The following is a 19,377-nucleotide window of genomic DNA, read 5'->3' as shown; positions in this document are numbered from 1 at the left end:
GCCCGCCCGCCGACCCCTGCTTTGGTCGGCTTCGAAGGTGACGTCACATTTTTACGCATTAAAATTGCACAGTCAGTGTTTGGATCTTTTTGTGGGGTGTCCAAAGCGCGGTGAGGGGGCCAACGCGGCACATTTCTAAATATATAATTTAGCAAGAAAAAACCCCCAACAAAAATGGAAAAATATTGACAGAAAAATGTGGTACTCTAACAATAAAAATTCATAATTTCACGAGAATAATACTTTATAGTGTAATAACATATGAGGAAAATAATGTTTTATTACATTTAGTTGAAAAAGTGAAGAAAAGAGACATTTTCTTTAGTGTCAATATTATAAGAAACAAATAAAAACAACAAACAAATAAAGTTTATTATTTTTTTGAAAATTTAATTGCAGAAAGTTATGTTACAAAAATAAAGTCAAAATATTATGGGAATAAAATTATAACTACGAGAAGAAAATTTACACAAAGAAAGTTGACAAAGAAACATTTCGGAAGATTATTCAAGAAAAAAGATGAATATTTGGAACATTTAAAAAAATAAAAATAAAACAATACAATTTAAAAAGAGAGCAGAGTGAAGTTGATAGTAATAATAGAGCTTTTTCTTGAAATATATATAAGTTGTTAGTATATCTACCTGGCTTGCTTTACAAAATATTCAAGTGGCCCTTGTAATCTTTCATTTTTCACTATGTGGCCCTCGCTGGAAAAAGATTGGACACAGTGCCAAACATTTTGTTTGTGGTCTACCACATGGCACATACTAGTACTACTACTACTACTACTACTACTACTACACAAACACACGCTACAGAATAAAGAAATTAAAGCAACTGAACTAACAAATAAATATTTGGAGTAATAAATAGGATTAAATAAAGAATAAACCACAAACCCCAATGAATCTCCTAAAAGTTCTTTGAGGGCCCATTTGGTCTTTAATATTAGTCGGGTTTGGTGTTACACGTTGCTAATAAAACTGAACCAATCAAATGACGCTTTATGTACAGCTAAATTGATTTGAATGTGGCACCCCCTAGTGGCTGTGGCCCGAAACAACCGCATAGTTTAGCAGTGTATGACACAGTATATCCGTATCGGATTGATACTAGTGTGATGACATCAATAGTTTTCAGTTGTCTTCTATGTTTATTATCACACGTACAGTATCTTTATTTGTTGTGTTGTTCATATTGTTACATTTATATATTGTTTACAAACAAAAAGCCATCTCAGGACCGAAGTAATAAAGAGAGGTGAAACCTGAAGTCCAGTTGCGATCGATTCAGTGCCCTGAGAATGCAATGATCTGGATGAATGAGAATACTCCACAGGCATTAAGATGAAGATTATGCACAGACAAGTGTGGAATGGAGAGACCAAACCTTGTTTTATTCCATGTAAATGTAGCATACTCCTCAAGGCTACTGTCATTTCTAGAGTTTACTTACACTTTATTTCCATTCATCGCCATCCACACTTTGCATTGCTGCCCAATCCAATACACTACATGGTTCTTAAATATAACCCATGGTTGTCCAATAGAATGAAGAGGGTGTGTTTTCAACCAACTGATCAAGACTGTCTTGATCGCTTTCCTTGTGTGGTTAAATTGTTGTTTACACTGACATACAGTACTTACTTTATCACCCAGGGAAGATTTTATCTTTCAGTATTTTTACATCACATGATTGAAGCGTGTGTTCTATAAATAGCATGACATGCACCTGAGGGAGTGGAATTGATGTCTGGCTGCTATCGAATGAGGACAACATGTCATAGAATTTGTCCTTCACCTGTATCTGCTTCTGTCTTTGTCCGTCTTAGACTTCCTGGGCGAGTGGCTGCGACTTCTGCGACCTCGGTCTCGGCTATCTCGCCCATATTTGTCCCAAGACTTGTGTTTGTGGTCCCTGTCTCTGGAGCGTGAGCGCTGGCGGCCGGTCGTCCTGTCTCGACGTCTGTCCTCGCTGTCCTGGAAAGGTGGGAGAAGATGGTGGATGATGAGAGACAATGAAATTATTGCAGTATAGAGTCGTCACGGTCCAGCGTTACCATAGATCCATCCATTCATTCATTCATTCATTCAGATGAAACTAATTTGAATATTAGTCAATGACACAACTGAACACAAAATGAAGTTTTTACATTAAAGTTTTTATTAAAAGGAGAAAACAAAATCCAAACCTACATGGCCCTGTGTGAAAAAGTGATTGAGGCGTCGCCTCGCATGAAGTCTGCCATGATTAGTGATAGCAAACATGTTGCTGTTGCTCTATGTTGCTGTTGTTGATGGAAGTAGCGTTCGTTGTGAAATCAATGTGCCCAGGAATTAAGCTCTGGTAGTGCTTAAAATGACCGAAATACTGCAAGTATTACATGTTTTCATGAATGTACCTGCTACTACATGGTCACAAAATGATAAAACGTTGGAGGTTTTTGGAGGTGTTTTAATAGAGGGCTCTATAGGCGGACTAGGCGAATACCATTACTTGCATTGTTTGCTGCCTCGTGCTAGCTGTTTTTCTCTATTTAGAACGCACAAAAAAGATAAAGACGTGTGTTCATGTCTCACATAAGGATTGTGGATGGTGGGCAAAATAAATTTTTTTAAAGTGCAGTTTTCCTTTAAAACAGTCACCCTACCTTGTGTTTTTTGGACTTCCTGCTCTCTTCCTCGTCATCTGACTGACCGTTATGATGATGTCTCTTCTCTTTGTGTTTTTTCTCAGAGCGTCGATGGCCTGTCGACTCCTCCTCCTCCATGAGCAGATCGTATCTGGAACTTTAGGAAGGGTTAAGGAAAGAGAGGACAGTGTTTCACAAGTGTGCACCCTTGGTGTATTTTATCAGCGGGACAGAGGGGGAAATGACGTTGTATGTGTTTGTCGGGAGTCGTGAGTGAGTGTCGTGAGTAGCGTGCGTGTGTGTAAGTGTGTGCATGTAAATGTAGCACCGGTAGCTAGTGATGGCCGTGCTCCGTCACACCATACATTCAGCCACTAATAACTTTGGACCGCCACCCCCAAAACACTGTACTCTAGTACATGTACAGTCGGTTGAGACAAAAACATCTCAGGTCATAAATGTGAGGATACTCTTGTTTGGGCTTTACTTGATCCTTCAGTGCCAACTTGGATCGCTTCTCCAAGTCAATCTCGTAGGCTTTGAAGTCCTCTTTGGTGTACTTCCCACCTAAAACACAAACGAGGAGGAAGACGATGATAGTTGCTCAGTACAAAACTCTCACTGGGTCGCCCATGCGCCAAGATTACCTTTTCCTTTCCATTTGATCTTTGACACCGACTGGCTGAAGTCCACATGAATGCGTCTGTCGTCGATGAGCACGTTATCCATCTTGAAATAGGCCTTTTCGCAGTCTTCTTGCTGTCAAGACATGTGGCGGAGGGCAGTTTTTAATGCTTTTCTAAGCCCACCTCCACATACACATAACCACCTAAAGAGGCTTGCATACTGTGCACATATGACTTGCGCACACCAACTTCTTGTCCTCCCACTTTTATCTAAAAGTGTATTTTTCATATTCTGCTCGGACTACATTGGGAATGTGGAGGAATGTGAGTTATGAGTAAATGTGAAGTTATCAAGCTCATTATCTTCAGCAGTGCTGTGTCCAACATGTGTCAATCAATGTGACATACTCACACGTCCTCTTTTTGAAAAGATGCATATTTTAGTGTTTAGACGGGAACGATAATGTCCAATTTTTCAAAAACTTCCAAACTCGTATTTAAAAGTTTGCGTTTTTACTCACACAAATGCGGTTGTGTCAACAGGCGACAAAAACAACAGTTCTTATGCGTTTTTATTTAAAAAACGGTCTTGTCTAACAGAGTAAATTGGGCAACAGTGGTAGCGGGGGCGCTTCCCACCACAGTATTTTGGCATTTGCTCCCTTGTATGGTCGTGAATTTCTTCTCTCTGCCTTAAATAGTAAATGATTAGGGTTTCTTTTACAAAATAGAAAGTGGCTGGATGGCGCTATCTGCAAGAGGGAAAAAAAGTGCTACAGCTATGAATCCAGCAGAGGGCACTGTCTCACACATCAATTCACACAACATTTTCCAGCAGGAAGATGCTTTGACAGGACGTTTTGCTCGTTTTGTAAGTACAATACTGTATATGCCTTAATTGTTTATTAATGTGTAAAACTGAATTTAAAATGTGCTTAATAACAGAGGGACACATCGCGGTTCAAACATTTCCATAGTCCCTCACTCAGCTAACGTTTTCCAAACATGAATGATCGCTGTTTCATGGTTGACTGTGGGTCTAGTGTTAGTAGGAAAAAATGTAATTTTTTATTTTTTTTTTTTAAAAAGCATATTAAAGCAAATTGTACCTATTTTTTACGGCATAAGTTATTAAGACCAACAATGTGTGAATGTAGTATTCTACATTGGTCACTAGGTGTCACCAACTGTTCGGTGAGACCACCACCAATGCACCAGACTTGAACAACCCGACTTTTATTGCAGGTTTAAAAAAATCTCACAACAGGCAAAATAGTAATAATATTCATAATGCTAATAAGAACAATAACATGGGTTCCTGTTTCAGCTATGGCCCACAACAAGCTACAACTTAACATCACTTCCTGTCCGCCATCGATTCTGCTCCTCTACCAAGTAAACGGTCTTACATGGCTTATTTTCATTGATCATATCTACTATATTGGGTAGTACGGACGTAAAGGTGACCATATGGGTGTTTCATTTCTAATAATGTTAAAAAAAACAAATATTTAGAAGATTGTAAATGGGTTTTCTACGCCATATAATAAATGGAAATATTGGAATAAATAGAAAATATTCCATTTATAAATAAGGAATCTTATTTCGCAGAAATTCACTCATCGCAGGCGCATCTTGAACCAATTAACCGTGATAAACAAGGGAGTACTGTATATCACTGACACTAATAGTGTACTGGTCACTAATGGGACTATAATATTTTCATTTTCTTTATTTTGTCAAAGGACTAAAAAAAGAAGCTTTGCATTTCAGCGTTTTCTTGTCATTTTGTATTTTTTGGTGTATTTTTCCCATTTTTTTTTCTCCAAATGGCTCTTCATGAGGATTGAGCGCATGATGTGATGTCAACTTTGTGAGCAACCGCAACTCAATATTTAGCTTCATTCGTAGCGAGCAAACAATGGTAACTGAAAAGAAAAGGGGAGTAATCATTACAACAGTCTTTTTTTATTGCAAATGTCGTCGGAGCAGAAGGCATTTGCGGAGGTGGGCTGTACGCCCTTTGAACGAGTCGTATACACAGAATGTCATGCACTACAAGCCGACCAATCACAGCCTTAATAGTCAGTGCCACAACCCTGGTGTAGATATACAACTCACCTTTTCGAATTCAATGAAAGCGTAGCAGAGGGAGTCTCCGCTCTTCCAGTCTCTAATGATCTCGCAACTGCACCAAACCAAAAGCATGTTAGATCAACATGAAAGCAGGATAAGAGCAACTTTTCCATAACTCATCTTCACCTTTTAATGTGTCCAAAGCGGGAAAAGATTATTTCGAGGTCCTCGTCGGTGGTGACCGGGTTCAGTTTGCATACAAACAGCACGTTCTCTGGAGGCTTTATGTCTGCATCGGGGAGGTCGCCCACCTAGAAGAACCACACATATGCCTAAGGAAGCAGGTTTGGTAACTTCACTTGAGTGTTTGAGGGCCTTCTCACCATTTCCAGGAGGATGGCACGAGTTTTGGCTTCTTTTGCATTTAGTCTCTCTTCCACTTCCTCAGCTGCTTTCCCGTCTGCATCGTCTATGACTTCATCTGCTCCGATCCGGCCACTCTGCAATCACATGCAATAAAATATGATAGAGAAATAAAGAAATATTAGTTTTCCTGACTGGCAGAGGGGTGAACAAGCTTCTACCACATTGTACACTTTAATTTAGTCACGAAACAAAGCTGGTACACTTTGTAACTTTGCATGCATGACCTAAGCATGACGCTTTTAACTGGTGAAATTGTTTTCATAAATTGAAACAAAAACTAAAAATGAGAAAAGTTCAAATAATGATGGCAGTTGTAGTAATCAGTGGCAGGGGTTGCATCTGGTACCTGGGCCTTCAGTGGGGACTTGACCAGCTTTTCTTGGCAAACACCGAGGGCCAGTATTGTTAAAAAAATAATGATTACCATAATATATAACGTCATATGTTGCCATTTACCCTGGCTAAGATTCAAACCACAATCCCCTGTGCCAAGTGCCAATGTCGTTACCCACTACACCAATCAGCTGCTTAAAAAAAGTGAACTCTTACATTATACATAAGTGGCAGGTAGTATATGTAAGTTCCTTATGGCTGAAGTGCAGCATTAATAATTCCAGCTAGTAGCTGAACAATGCCAGCTCAATGTTTTTGTCTTGTCTACTTGTCTTTATCCATTTACAACATTTTAGCTTTTTCTAGTTACATTATGCCTTTTTGCTCTATTTTTCCACTTTTGCTAGATTTGTAATTATTTTATTTGTGCAATGAGCCACGTTCCACAGATGGCCCTTGTGCCACACTTTGGACACCCATGCCTGTTTTGCCAGGAAGGCGAGGTGCTGCCAGGCAATGGAGGAGTGCGTCCAAGCCCTGCCTTCTTGGCTCTGTCACTGGTCAGGGCTGGGTTGCATTGTGGAGGGGTTTTACAGCTTTCAGACCGGCACTGCATGGCGATACTTCTGTGCAATCGGAGGTGGAGCTCCACTTCTGCTCGCCTATGTGGCGGATACTTCACCTTTGTTGAAAGTGAGACACTTCCTGTCTTTCACTTTTATTGCACATGCCTTTTCACTAAATATGACCATGTAAACCACCATGTTGCTAAATTGTCAACACGGCTTCTCTTCTACATACGTGGTGCGTTATGAAGCGGACTTATGGTCGCCACAGTACCATTATGAATAAAGCAAGACACCCACTAAACACTTACGTTTCTAATAAATTGTGCCCAACTTGCATTAATGCTACAAGCATTAGCAACTAACTTCAACTTCGATGGAAAAAATATCTACAGGTCACAAGTGAGTGACGCTGGGAACACCAAAGTAGGTTGGTTTGCAACGATTATAGTGTACACAGAGCACTTAATGTGTGGTTCCGATCCTGCCTCGCGCACTGCCACGTCCATATTACATGTTTTATCATTCATAGTTGCGATGCCATAGTTCACAGCCTGTTCTAGCCAACAACTTTCTCTAAACGAGATATATCATCACGTTTTAGTCTTGCAAGATCTCGTGACACCCCTAGTACACAGCTTGCCTCAACTTTCTGAAATAATGCGAGATAAAATACTACTACTACTGTCTTATCCACAATGTACAGGTAAGACATAGTGTTTCCCATAGTTTCATTTATTTGTGGTGGCCCGCCACAATTACATTTGTACCGCCACAGAAAGATGTGACACTCTCTTTTTAACTTTAAGGCACAAAGCAGACAACCTGTACTCACATCTAGCTGCTCAAGGGTGGGATCAGGGGATCGATCAGGCACTGGTAGATCAGGGGGGTCGTCAAAGGGGTCATCAAGGATCACAGTGTGGTTTATCCTGAAGTGACATGTATTTTTTTTGTATTGTAAAACTTTGTGTTACACAAACACTTCATTTAAATCAGAACCCAACTCACCTAATGTCCTGAAAAGGGATGAAGTCTGTATCGACAAAAGTCTCATTGATTTTAGCCAAGACGTCCAAACCCTCCGAAACCTCACCAAAGACAGTATGGACGCCATCCAGGTAATCCAGGTTCTCGACAGTGGTAATGAGGAACTAGAAAGAAGAATTTTATCACTGCTTTAGTATAGAGTCACTGCATTGAAAGTTTTATTAACAGCTGTACTCACCTGTGAACCATGCTGGTCACTCCCGTTGTTAACCATTGACACCGTCCCCTTTTTTCTGTGTTTAATACGCGGTGCTTTCTCTGCATCGAAAAAGCGGGCCTGATCCCCGTACAATTTGCTGACGACACACAAGAAAGGACATCGCTGTCACCAACATGCCACTACTGAGGAAAGTCAGCTACATTGTAAACTATTTGTTTTTATGGTAAATTACATAGAAAGTGGTTTGATGGCAGGAGGAAAAGTGCTGCGGGAGAGCACTGCCTCACAAGTCAATTCACTCAATATTTTCCAGCAGGAAGGTACGCTGACAAGAGGTGATGTTGTGTGAGTATGTTTTTTTAAGTACAATACTGTATACCTGTATTTTTTTCTGAATGTGTAAAACTGAGTTTAAAATGTGCTTAATAATTGTGAGAGGCATTTTTAGGGCTCTTTATTGTATTGATGGGTTTTCACCATTCAAAATAGCAGAGATCTTCTGTACAGTCGTCCCTCGCCACTTAGCCGTTCAAATTTCACGACTTCACTCTATTAGGGTATTTCAAAATAAATAAATTATTGCTGTTTCATAGTTGACTACAGCCTATTATTAGTAAAAATAAAAAATGTATATATTCTTGGCCCAAATTAAGCATTTTCAAGCAGAAAAATAGCGAAACGAACAAAAATACAAATACGGTATCAGGCAGGGGTGTCAAACTCGTGCCACGCAAGGCCAAGACACTGCGGGTTTTCTTTTCAGCCGGTCACTACAGCAAGTGATTTAAATGATCAAAATCTCCTTCAGTTTGAGGGAAATAGCTCATCAATTAAATCACCTGCTGGAGAAACTGGTTGGAGAAGAAACCTGCAGTGCCTCTGCCCTCCATGGCACGAGTTGAACACATGTGGTATAAGGCATTCAGAAGACACATTGAAAGGCCCTGTCCGCCTGTCCGTTCTTGGATTTTTTTTTTGGCGGGTTGAAAAACAGTTGCGTCGACACTGTGCTGAATGAGTATATAGTTGCATCCAGACGGGAACGCATCACTAAGTGAAAATGATGAAATACACAAGGCACACCTACATGTGGTGCTGTGAACAGGCACGCAGACGGAACCACGTGACACTCCAAACCCACAGAAGAAGAAAGAACCCATGCGCATAAGTCCGTCGTCTTCCGCTTACGAGAAGTGGAAATACTTCTGCGAGTGATTATGGATTATAAGACAACAAAATAGGAGAATGTCGACTGAGGTGAGTCATGTCCGTCGCAATATTCAGATATTATGTTGGCTTGTCGTCAAAGCTCACTTCTGGTCACGTGACGGCGACGGCACGTCGGTGACGTCATCGTTCCGGTGTTTTCAGATTTTCCTGCTCTGGGAGCAGTTTTCAAAACATACCGTTTACATGAGGTTCTCATGTGGATGAGAGGCTGAAACGATGCCGTTTTACCATGAAAACATTTCCGTGTGGATAGCCCCTTAAAGGTGTACTATGTAGTATTCTACACTGGTCACTAGGCGTCAGTAATGTTACTGTAGTGACGGGTGTACAGGTATGTCTGTTGTTATGAGCTGTTCCAGACTGTGGCCTATAGAGGGCTGTGACGTTCTACATGCTGTGTTAGCACTAGCTTTTAGGAAATAAGTCAGTAGAAGAAGAGAACTAGGAAGTGTAGAACTGCTCATGCTGTGTTTTGAGCCTGTGAGACAAAGTGCCCTGGGTGTATTTCAAATAAAAAGTCTGACTTATTTGCAGCCATCCTGATGTTATCCCACCATTACATTACATTGATGACACAAGAGCCAGCACAGGAAGGACGCTGTCCAGGAAAAAAACAAGGATCTCTCCCAATGCTAATGTGTGAGTCTATGTTATGTCTTATGTTCTTCTATTACTTGTATGTCTACTATATTGGGCAATAGGAGTGTAAAGGTGATTATAGAGGTGTTATTTCATGTCTAGAGGGCTCTAATAGTGTTACAAATTTTATTTAGAAGGTCTACACTTATTTTCTACACTCCAACTACGAAAATATTCCATTTGTAACTAAGAAATTCTACTTCGCTGAATTAACTTATCACGGTCAGGTCTGGACCCAATTAACCGTGATAAAGGAGGGATTACTGTATATTGATAAAGATGACTCACCAGTAGACTGACTCTCCACCACGACCTGTACCAGTGGGGTCACCAGTTTGGACGATGAAGTCTCTCTGTAAAAAAATAAAATAAAAAAAAAAAAAGTGGGTGTGCAGTGTGTCAACCACCTCAAATATGCCCAGATTAGGAAAGAGTTTACCGTTGCCTCAAAATTCAGTCAAAATGCAAAATGCTTACTACCTTTAAAATTATACTAACTCACCAGGAGTCTCAAAACAACCTTTTGCAATGCAAGAACTTCACTCCAAAATGATGTCAATTGGGACTGTGGAAACTATTGTGTTTATGTGACCCAGAAAAAACATATCCCATCACTCCCTAATTACTTTCCTCTTGGCACACATTAATATATGCATGTGTAGGCCTGTCACAATCACTAATTTTGCTGGACGATAATTGTCCTACAAATTCTTGCCGATAAACGATAATACAGTATGGTCAACATTATTTTGAGACCATTTTTTCATTAATGTAATGACATATGGCATCAAGAGTATTTAACATTGTAAGTGGAATGTCTAGACGTTTTAAATAAAATAAACAACATAATAAAATGAACAAAAAAAAGACTCTCTTTTAGCAAAAATTTGACTTCTATAAAAATCACTATCAATTACAATATTTCTGATTTTGAATCAGTTGAATTGATTTATTGATTATCGTGTCAGGCCTATGCATGTGTATGTATTGCACAATAAGCATACAGTAACAACCAAGAGAAGTGCACTGGCTATTACTGAAAATAACGTGTACAATTCTAATTTTGCAAATGCACAGAAGGGGAGCTTTTTAGTTCCAGGAACTATAGTTACATACAATGACATTTAGTAGAAAAGGGACATATAAAACTTTAAAAAAAAGGCTGAAATACATTTTAAAAAGCTAGCACCAAATCTATCTGTGGCGGTTCAAATTTATTAGTGGCGGGCCGCCACAGATAAATTCATGTAGGGGAAACACTATGTCTCATGATACTAACTTACCTGTACATTGTGGATAAGGCAGTAGTTGTAGTATTTTATCTTGCATAATTTCAGAAAGTTGAGGCAAGCTGTAAAAAAAACAAAAACAAAACGCGGTTACTATGACATGAACGTAACATTAATGTGTGTTCACGAACACAACTTGTACGTCACATTTCAGACGTCTCTGTATATAAAAGGAAAGAAGATGTTTATTATTAAGTTACAAAGAATCTAGCAAGCTAACAGCTACAGCTAGCATGTAGGTATTCCAGATGCTGGTAAAGCTTCCTGGTAACATTCTCCCACCATAATTAACGTAAAACAATAGTCGTGATTTAAAGTCCGACTGCGGTGTTCTTACTTTTCGGCCTCTCTTCGGTGAATAAATCAATGACAATATCGCCCAACGTCGTTTCAAGGAGGACCGCCATGCCGACGTCTGCTGATCTCGCGATAAGACACGAGTTTTTGTCATCTTCACGCGCATGCGCAGCTATTTCTTGTCAATGTTTTTTGTGTGTAGGTTACTTGCTAACTGTTGTAGGTGACTCAGAATTTAAAAATGGCACCGTCAACCGTTTTTTTTATACATGTACTTTTTGTCTCAATAACGCTTACAGAGACATCTCTGACTACGGTAAGACTCACCATGGCTACTGACATTTTGAACGCGATAAAATAGATGGTACTGTTGTTACTGTGTTAGCTTACTTAACGGCCGGTACGGTAGTACAAACATATATTTTCTAGCTTAATTTTTGGGGGAATGTGCTGATGCTTTCGTTCTGTGGCTCAACATGAAAAAGAATGATGTCAATAGAAGCTATTAAGACATCTCCATCAGTACAGTATTAAAAGTCTGCCAAACAACGCTCTGAAACAATGTTTAACAAAAGCAAACACGACTAAAGCTTGGCTTGAGTAAGCTGTTTTGTCTTCTGACAAAATAAGGACTTAACAGTATGGCTTCGTCTCAATTCGCGCACTTCCGTACTTACGCTCTTGAGTGCGCAGGTGCGTTCACACTGAGAAGTATGGTAGGGTTAAAATGCAGTGCACTGTCAATACCCGGATGTGAGTGCCCTCAATAGTCGCCATCTTGGCTACGAAGCGAAAGGGGAGGGACTGCCTTGCACCCTAGCAGTGGAAAGTAATGAACCGCAGAGAAGGAGGAGTGCGTAGACATTGTGATGGTTATTTCAGGTAAGTGTATAATGACAATAATTGATTTGGGACAGCACTGCAGTGTCAAAAGTCGCGCCCTGAGGAAGTTAGTGCGCAGTGTACAGTGTACCCGCTAATAATAGACAACCCCAGTAAAAACAACAACAAAATTTTTTTATACTCTTAGTGTGAAAATATGCCTCTCACAGTTATCACATATATAACACAGGAATCCCTCGTTTATTGCTGTTAATTGGTTCCATACCCCACCGTGATAAGTGAATTTCCGCAAAATAGGGTTCTTTATTTACAAATGGAGCATAGAAAACCTGTTAATGATCTTCTAAATATGTTTTTTAACATGATTAGAGCCCTCCAGACATTAAATAACACCCCTATAGTCACCTTTACACTCCTATTACTACATACAGTATAGGAGACACAATAATTGAGAAAATAAGTCATAATATATGCTCACACATGTTAGCATTGGGAGAGTTCCTTGTTGTTCCGTTTTACTTCTGATTTCTGGAAAATACTTCCTGTAGTGTAGAATATGCAAACTCTACACAGAAATGCCCAATGGAGATTTGAACCCAAGTCTTCCCGATCTCCTGACTGTGACTGTGTGGCCAACATGCTAACCACTAGACCACCGTGCAGCCCCTTGAACAGGCATATTGTTGACTAATAATATTCCGTGGTCAACCACGAAACAGCATATTATATTCATAGTATTTCAAAAAATGAGTTATTTAGAATTTAAAGCCGAGAAAAGAAGTCTGTGAATAACAATTATATTATTCTCTTGATAATTGTAGGAAAATATCCTGATTAACGTGATAGCCGGGACACCAGATACACAGGAGCCTTATAACTTGCAGGTACAGTATTCTCTTTGTGGTTTCCTCATACATGAGAATTCTGACGAACTTCAAACCTGTTATTTCATTTTTTTTTTAGATTAATTTAAACCTATCAATTGGCGAAGAGCAAATATTGGTGAACAATGTCCCCGTTGAGCTGTCAGCGGTGACCAGATTAAACTGCCAAGCCCTTCTCTGTGAGTACTTTGCACTGAAATTATGCTTTTTCTTCATTCTTAATACTCTTAAAACAAATGATGTGTTTTTCTTAGTGGACAGTACAAATGGAAGTGAGTATGGAGGTGGGGACCTGGTATCTACTGTCACCCGGGTGATGGTGACTCAGAACCGACTGTACAGTGACGCTGAAGAAGTGGTGGCTCTGCAGGTGTTCAGTGAAGTCATCGAGTTGGAGGGCAAAATGGTAAACAAGCTTTTCGAAACATGTTTTTTTTGCCAGATTTTTGGCTGCAATTCATGCACTTTTCGACTCGCACTTTTGTGTTTTGAGTGCAAACTTCACACTCAGAGGTATGGCAAAATGTAGAGAAGAGCGATACGTGCAGGGTTTCCACGTGTCCCGCAAAATTAGCAACTGTAAGTTAGAAAGTGTGGCTAGTATTGATCAGTATGACATAATAACTTGTCTGTGTTGCGGCTGAAAATGATCTTGTTAGAGTGCAACTTTTTTCTCTTAAAAGTTTGACTTTATCTTGCAGAATTACTGCTGATTTTTCAGTTTTTGCTGGTTTTTTTTTCCCTCGTTAAATTATTGTTGCGGGCCAATAATGCAAACGGATCCTAGGCCGCACTGTGGACACCCCTGCCCTAGACCAAACCAAATCAACATGAAGCAAACAATTAGTGGTTTGGTCTGCAACATATCAGAAAAGCGGCAAAAATGTTGATCGCTGTTTTCCAAGTTGTTGTGTGTGAGTATCTTGTTTTGCCTAAAACACAAAGATAATTGGTCTGCTTTCATGGATGACTAAGGAGATGAAAAAATATTCACATTTGAGAGGCTGAAATCAGAAGTTATTTGCATTTGTAATAAAAAAAAACGATTAATCGAATACCAAAATAGTCGATTAACTGGATTAATTATTGCAGCTCGAATGGCAAGCTCCATTCACAAACAGTCCTGTTATAATGTGTTTATGAGCAAGGGCGAACAGGTACGGCCAAATTTATCCGTGATGGGCCGCCACAAATACGGTGTATGAATGTATGGGAAAGACTGCTTTAAACAGGTAGAACTGATCTAGTCTCGTTGTATGAGCTCTGTGTGGCTGGCAGCGAGTGTATTGATTTGAATAGAATATTTCCAGTCTTATTTCAAGCGGATTATTTGTACCGTGGAAGGAGGAGGTTGGCGTGAATGACTTGCGAGAGGAGCGACCGCATTCCATTCATTTTGTCCAGTCACATCCTACAGGTATACGTCAGTTTTAGGTGGTTTTGCTGCTCTTTTGATAGGATCAAAACTTAAGAATGTTCAGTGTGGGTGACGTTTGTGTTTGTGTTTGTGTTGTGCAGGTGCAGCAGCCGGATATGTGCGAGGTGAAAATACTGATGAGCCCAGATTTCCAGAAGCTGGCACAGTTTACCAACATTTACCCCATCGGACACAGCGAGATCTTCAGGGTTTCCAGAGAAAACGACGTGGTCGTCACAGATGCAACCAACCATAAAAAAGGTATTTTTGTCTTATCCGTATGAATATATTATTATTTACTGTATTTGAATCCTCAGAGGAGCAAATGATGTCCCAGACGACCAGCCAGTACCCTCTCAAACACTCTGACACGACGCAAGAAGAATTTGCAGCTCCGGGAAAACTCCCAGAGACTCCGCTGCGCATGGACCCGGATGTCTTGAATGACGTAAGATATGAAGAAACGGAAGACGCAGACTTGGACCAACACAACCAGGTTCCAATGGAGACGTCACCCAAAGAATTTATTTCCTATTCGGTGAGCAAACAGAACTCACACTTACTATAGCGGTGTATTAGTGGTCTCCGCTCCAATAGACACCGCGCTCGAATTTATTGCCAGATGTGTCGACCACTTGCACAAGTAAAAGCTGCTACATGAGTGCAATGGAGATTTTCAATAACTCCCTGATGGGTTTGTGTTTCAACAAATGTGAGGCTTTATCTCATGTTTTTTTTTGTTGTGGAACAACAGGCTTACATTGTAGGTTTAAATGATCTCACAACAAACACAATAACAACAACATAATAATCATAACAACAATACGGGTTACCGTTGTGGCCATAGGCCACATCAAGCAAAAACTCAACTCTTAACTCCCAACGTCACTTCTTGTCCACCATTGATTCTGTTCCCCTACAAGGTAAACTCTTAAATGGCTTATTTTCTCTGAACCAGTTAGCTCATTCAATACCAAAGACGTAGTTATACGTTTTTAGAAACCCGATCCCAACAACATATTTGTCTTTTATGCGTTTTGGGGTTTTTTTGCGCCAGAGGCAAAGACGTGATCGCACAACTTTCCACAAATGAATTTCACTTCAGAGCAATTTTAAGCCATAAAGGTGGCACAAGTGCATTTGATCAGAGCTCGGCAGGGATCATGTGAACAGGGGGAAAGAAAAAAAAATCACACATGACAGGAAGAAGTGAGAGCGCGTGGAGGAGTGTAGCGCGCAGAACCTTACACATTGTAGGGAAATTTTAATGCACGCGTGCACACACATTGTTCAGTTCCAAACAATGCGGAAATTGTGAACAGTTCATGGTGTTATACAGTCTAACTTGTCTATCGCGGCCACTAGAGGGAGACTGCAAAAGTAGGGCTGGTTTGACCTTTGGCTTGTTACTCCCACATTCTCAACTGATACAAACCACTCCAAGGCCAAAACAGTCAACTCATTCGGGACATTTGGCTCTTCTTTGTGTTTGTACGTTCAAATTCTCCAGCATTTCAGCTCACATGACAACATGTACGCACAATTTGTCGATGAATGGCAGCGAAGTTGGAACTCTTTGTATTTTACACCTCACCAGGCCATATGCCGCTGGGTGGACGACTTCAGGGAGCGCCTCCGACACTTCTGCTCCGAGTCGCTGCCCCTCTTCTTCCTGGTCATGTGGGTGGTCGTCATCGGCGTGGTGGGATCGGCAGTCATCGTCAAGATCCTGGACTTGTGCTTCCCAGTGTGTGAACACAAGTAAGCACTTTTTACTACACACTGTGAAATACGTACCAATAAGCAGTGACAATGCAGACTCATCTTTGCCACGTTCTAATAAAGTCACCCCCTTTTCCCCCCAGACACATTTTCCACCTCAATTCTCTGGCTGTGGTGCCAGAGGATGAGAAGCACACTCTACTGGAGGGCTTAGAAGAAGACGACGAGAGGAAGCCTTGAAAGAAGACCGGTTCTTTTGTGTTACTCTTGTTTTGTTACTGTACACAACAGCGCTATCCGTATCTACCAACCCAACCACATAGGAGCATGTTGGCACTCATTGGCCACCGTATTAGGTCCAAGAGTGGCATGCATTGAGAGACGCTGTGATGCGTTTACCTCCTCCAGCAACCACAACAACATTATCAATTATCATTTCCATCTGGAAAATGGTCATGTTTTTTGTCTTTTTTAAAACAGTGGAACCCGTTTAAGTGAGGGCCGCTTATGTCACGTCTTGGTCCACCCCGTGCACGCTTAAGTTGACATGGACATACACGGTCAACCGTTAATGTCGACATAAAATGTGAGATCCATTTATGTTGACGTGTGTTGTGGTATTGTTAACTTCATTATTGTCACTAAGCAGCGTGAAATTACTTTCTAGGTGCACAGCATGAAAACCTGCACACAGTCACTTCCTGTTTAATGCAAAGTAAACTTCATAATAAAAGCATTGCAGTATTAACCTGGATTGTACCACAGCAACTAACAAAATGTAGCCATTTAATAAAAAAAAAAAAAAAAAAAAAAAGGTTGTTAGCCTCCGGAAGCTTGAAGATTTGTGCATGTACAAAAACGTTGTTATAGTCAAAACGTGTAACAAAATTACAGCAGCTCTGTTAGGTAAGAGTATAAAACATACTATGAAATCGCAAAAATACAGTAATCCCTTGCCATTTCATGGCTGTTTTTCAAAAATATTAATGAATAAATCATTGCTGTTATGTGGTAGACTCCGGCCTGTTAGTAAAAATTTTTTTTATAAAACAACATATTTAAGCACTTTTTACATTTTAGCCTAAAGTCCACATTTTCAAGCATAAAAATGAAATAAAATACAAATATAAGGCATTCAGAAGATGCATTCAAAGATGCTGTGATATGAAGTATTCTACACTGGTCAGTAGGTGTCAGTAATGTTACATTGATGAGACAACCACCTGCCGACCACGCAAACTCACGCAATGCTAACATGTGAGGCTCTTATGTCTACTATATCAGGTAATAGGAGTGTAAAGGTGACTATTGGGGTGTTATTTCATGTGCAGAGGGCTCTAATAATGTTTTTAGAAGGATGTAAACAGGTTTTCTATGCTCCAACTACAAACATATTCCATTTATAATAAAAGGAATCCTGCTTCCCGGAAAATCATTGTCTGGAACCAATTAACTGATCAGCGAGGGATGCTTGCATGCAGAATTGGAGGAAAACCATGTCATCAACTAGAAAATCCATTCCCCTCATGTCTCAAGTCACAAGTAAACATGCCAGTAATGGCTCGTTCCAGTTAAGTCGAGAACCGCTTATGCCGACGCGAGTCAGCCAGTCCGAGGGGCGTGGACTTAAACGGGTTCCACCGTAGTACTTGAGATGTCAAAACGGGGTCTTAACTCACATGTTTCTATTTGTCTTTGTAAAGGCAGAATTTCTATCTAAGGCTTTGTCTGAGTTTGCACACTTCCGTACTTGAGTACTTAAGTGCATTCACACTGAGAAGTGCTGTCCAAATGGCGAGCGCGCCGCGATGGACACTTACCATCAGTAGTCAGCCATCTTGGCTACGTAGCGGAAGGGGAGGGACTCATTTGAAATAATGGCGGCTGAGGAAGGAAGAAAGAAAAAGCGGGCAAATACTGCGATGGTCATTTCTGGTAAGCGCCCAACTACACTACAGTAGATCCCCGCTATTTGTGGGGGTTAGATCCAAGATCTGAATTCAAACACTCAATGGAATCTGTGGAATCTGAGGTGGAACGTTGACCCCCAAAGATTGGTTCCTCTTCAGGATTCAGGTGCTAGTGGAGAACCTGTCGCTTCCAGTAATCTCCGGATCTCCCTTTCGGCTTTGGTTATAGAAGCCCTTCTGATGGTTGATAGATTTATTTTTTTTTGATCCACAGTCGGTCAGTCTTCAGGGTCTTGCCGTGATGGAGATTGTGAAGGTTTTTTCCAGGCATGTTAGAAGGGTCGGGGTCGAATGATTCTTCCCAGAAATCAGGTATTCTTCCATCCGTTCCAATCTTCTCGGCTTTGGATTGTCCAGACTCTGGGTGGTCAAGGAAAATTGGGAAGCTTCTCCAGAAGTTGCCATAGTGACATCTAGAACAGGGGTCCCCAACCTTTTTGGACTCACGGACCGGCTCATGTTCCCACAAATTGTGTAAAAGGAACAACATCAAATTAAAAGCTCAAAATGAATACAGACCCACCATCCACCAGTACGAGCCTGGAGTTGTGTGGTAAACGGCAGTTTGCTAGTGTGAATTAACTTGAGGTTGAGCGCCAACAAATGTTCACGTTAGCACTCGATAACGTAATCAAAACTTACCTTTATGCATTCCCACATAGTAGCAGCCTTTGAGACCAAATATGAGGTTAAAGAAAAATGGTAAAAATAGAGTAGTAGTCTATCCGTGCAGCATGGGAGACAGAAATGATGCATTCAAAGATCGTTGCAGCAAACAACATAAACGTACAAAAACTGAGAATTGTAACTATATTTCTTAAATAATGTAACGGCCTGCATTTCCAAAATGTATATGCATTTACAGAAAATTTAACATAGTTATTTACAAATGTTTTTTGTTTTTTTTTTATCATTGTACCTGAAAGTTTCCCGTGGCTCGGTTCGGCCCCGCCCATGGATCGGTACCGGGTGGTTGGGGACCCCTGGTCTAGAAGATAAGGACTGTTGGATGGTTAGACGGCATCCTCACAGAGAAGGTATGAGAAGGAAATTCTGGGATTTGTGAAAAGAGTCCGCAGTCCGGAAGCAGCTGTCTGGTCAGGGTGGGAGCCTGCAACCTTTACTATCAAATGCGCCATTTGAAAAATAGCCTGGAGCTGCAATTATAACACGAGTTTTAGTGTTGTTGTTTGTTTTTTTTAACAAGTGTAATT

The 19,377-nt window shown here is 40.5% G+C and overlaps 2 protein-coding genes across 2 annotated transcripts; one reads left to right on the top strand and one right to left on the bottom strand.

Moving 5' to 3' along the window:
• Positions 1-419: 419 nt before the first annotated feature.
• On the bottom strand, positions 420-11,458 carry ppil4 (peptidylprolyl isomerase (cyclophilin)-like 4). The gene is made up of 14 exons (XM_054761755.1): positions 11,368-11,458; positions 11,025-11,092; positions 10,030-10,094; positions 7,891-8,008; positions 7,674-7,816; positions 7,498-7,594; positions 5,721-5,837; positions 5,524-5,648; positions 5,383-5,449; positions 3,283-3,394; positions 3,106-3,202; positions 2,654-2,792; positions 1,804-1,982; positions 420-1,300 (listed from the first exon to the last, which is right to left on the bottom strand). Exons 1-14 carry the CDS (start codon positions 11,435-11,437, stop codon positions 1,240-1,242), a joined length of 1,458 nt encoding a protein of 485 aa, XP_054617730.1. The 5' UTR covers positions 11,438-11,458; the 3' UTR covers positions 420-1,239.
• Positions 11,459-11,495: 37 nt separating this feature from the next.
• Positions 11,496-18,650, top strand: ginm1 (glycoprotein integral membrane 1). The gene is made up of 8 exons (XM_054762318.1): positions 11,496-11,643; positions 12,992-13,054; positions 13,134-13,233; positions 13,309-13,460; positions 14,573-14,732; positions 14,789-15,009; positions 16,069-16,232; positions 16,337-18,650. Exons 1-8 carry the CDS (start codon positions 11,569-11,571, stop codon positions 16,431-16,433), a joined length of 1,032 nt encoding a protein of 343 aa, XP_054618293.1. The 5' UTR covers positions 11,496-11,568; the 3' UTR covers positions 16,434-18,650.
• Positions 18,651-19,377: the final 727 nt, after the last annotated feature.

The sequence above is a fragment of the Dunckerocampus dactyliophorus genome, chromosome 19 (assembly GCF_027744805.1).
Source record: "Dunckerocampus dactyliophorus isolate RoL2022-P2 chromosome 19, RoL_Ddac_1.1, whole genome shotgun sequence".
Taxonomy (NCBI): domain Eukaryota; kingdom Metazoa; phylum Chordata; class Actinopteri; order Syngnathiformes; family Syngnathidae; genus Dunckerocampus; species Dunckerocampus dactyliophorus.
The sequence above is the reverse complement of the archived record's forward strand: the minus strand, read 5'-3'. Positions and strand labels throughout refer to the sequence as shown.

What these genes read in the sequence shown, in the direction of transcription:
- ginm1 (XM_054762318.1), top strand. Translation starts at nt 11,569, where the DNA reads ATGGCACCGTCAACCGTTTTTTTTATACATGTACTTTTTGTCTCAATA. An exon ending in TCGAGTTGGAGGGCAAAATG is followed by an intron (nt 13,461 to 14,572) that starts GTAAACAAGCTT and finishes TGTGTTGTGCAG; the next exon opens with GTGCAGCAGCCGGATATGTG. An exon ending in TGCAACCAACCATAAAAAAG is followed by an intron (nt 14,733 to 14,788) that starts GTATTTTTGTCT and finishes TTGAATCCTCAG; the next exon opens with AGGAGCAAATGATGTCCCAG.
- ppil4 (XM_054761755.1), bottom strand. Translation starts at nt 11,437, where the DNA reads ATGGCGGTCCTCCTTGAAACGACGTTGGGCGATATTGTCATTGATTTA. An exon ending in GTGCCATCCTCCTGGAAATG is followed by an intron (nt 5,649 to 5,720) that starts GTGAGAAGGCCC and finishes TGGTTCTTCTAG; the next exon opens with GTGGGCGACCTCCCCGATGC. An exon ending in AAAGACAGAAGCAGATACAG is followed by an intron (nt 1,301 to 1,803) that starts GTGAAGGACAAA and finishes TTGCATTCTCAG; the next exon opens with GGCACTGAATCGATCGCAAC.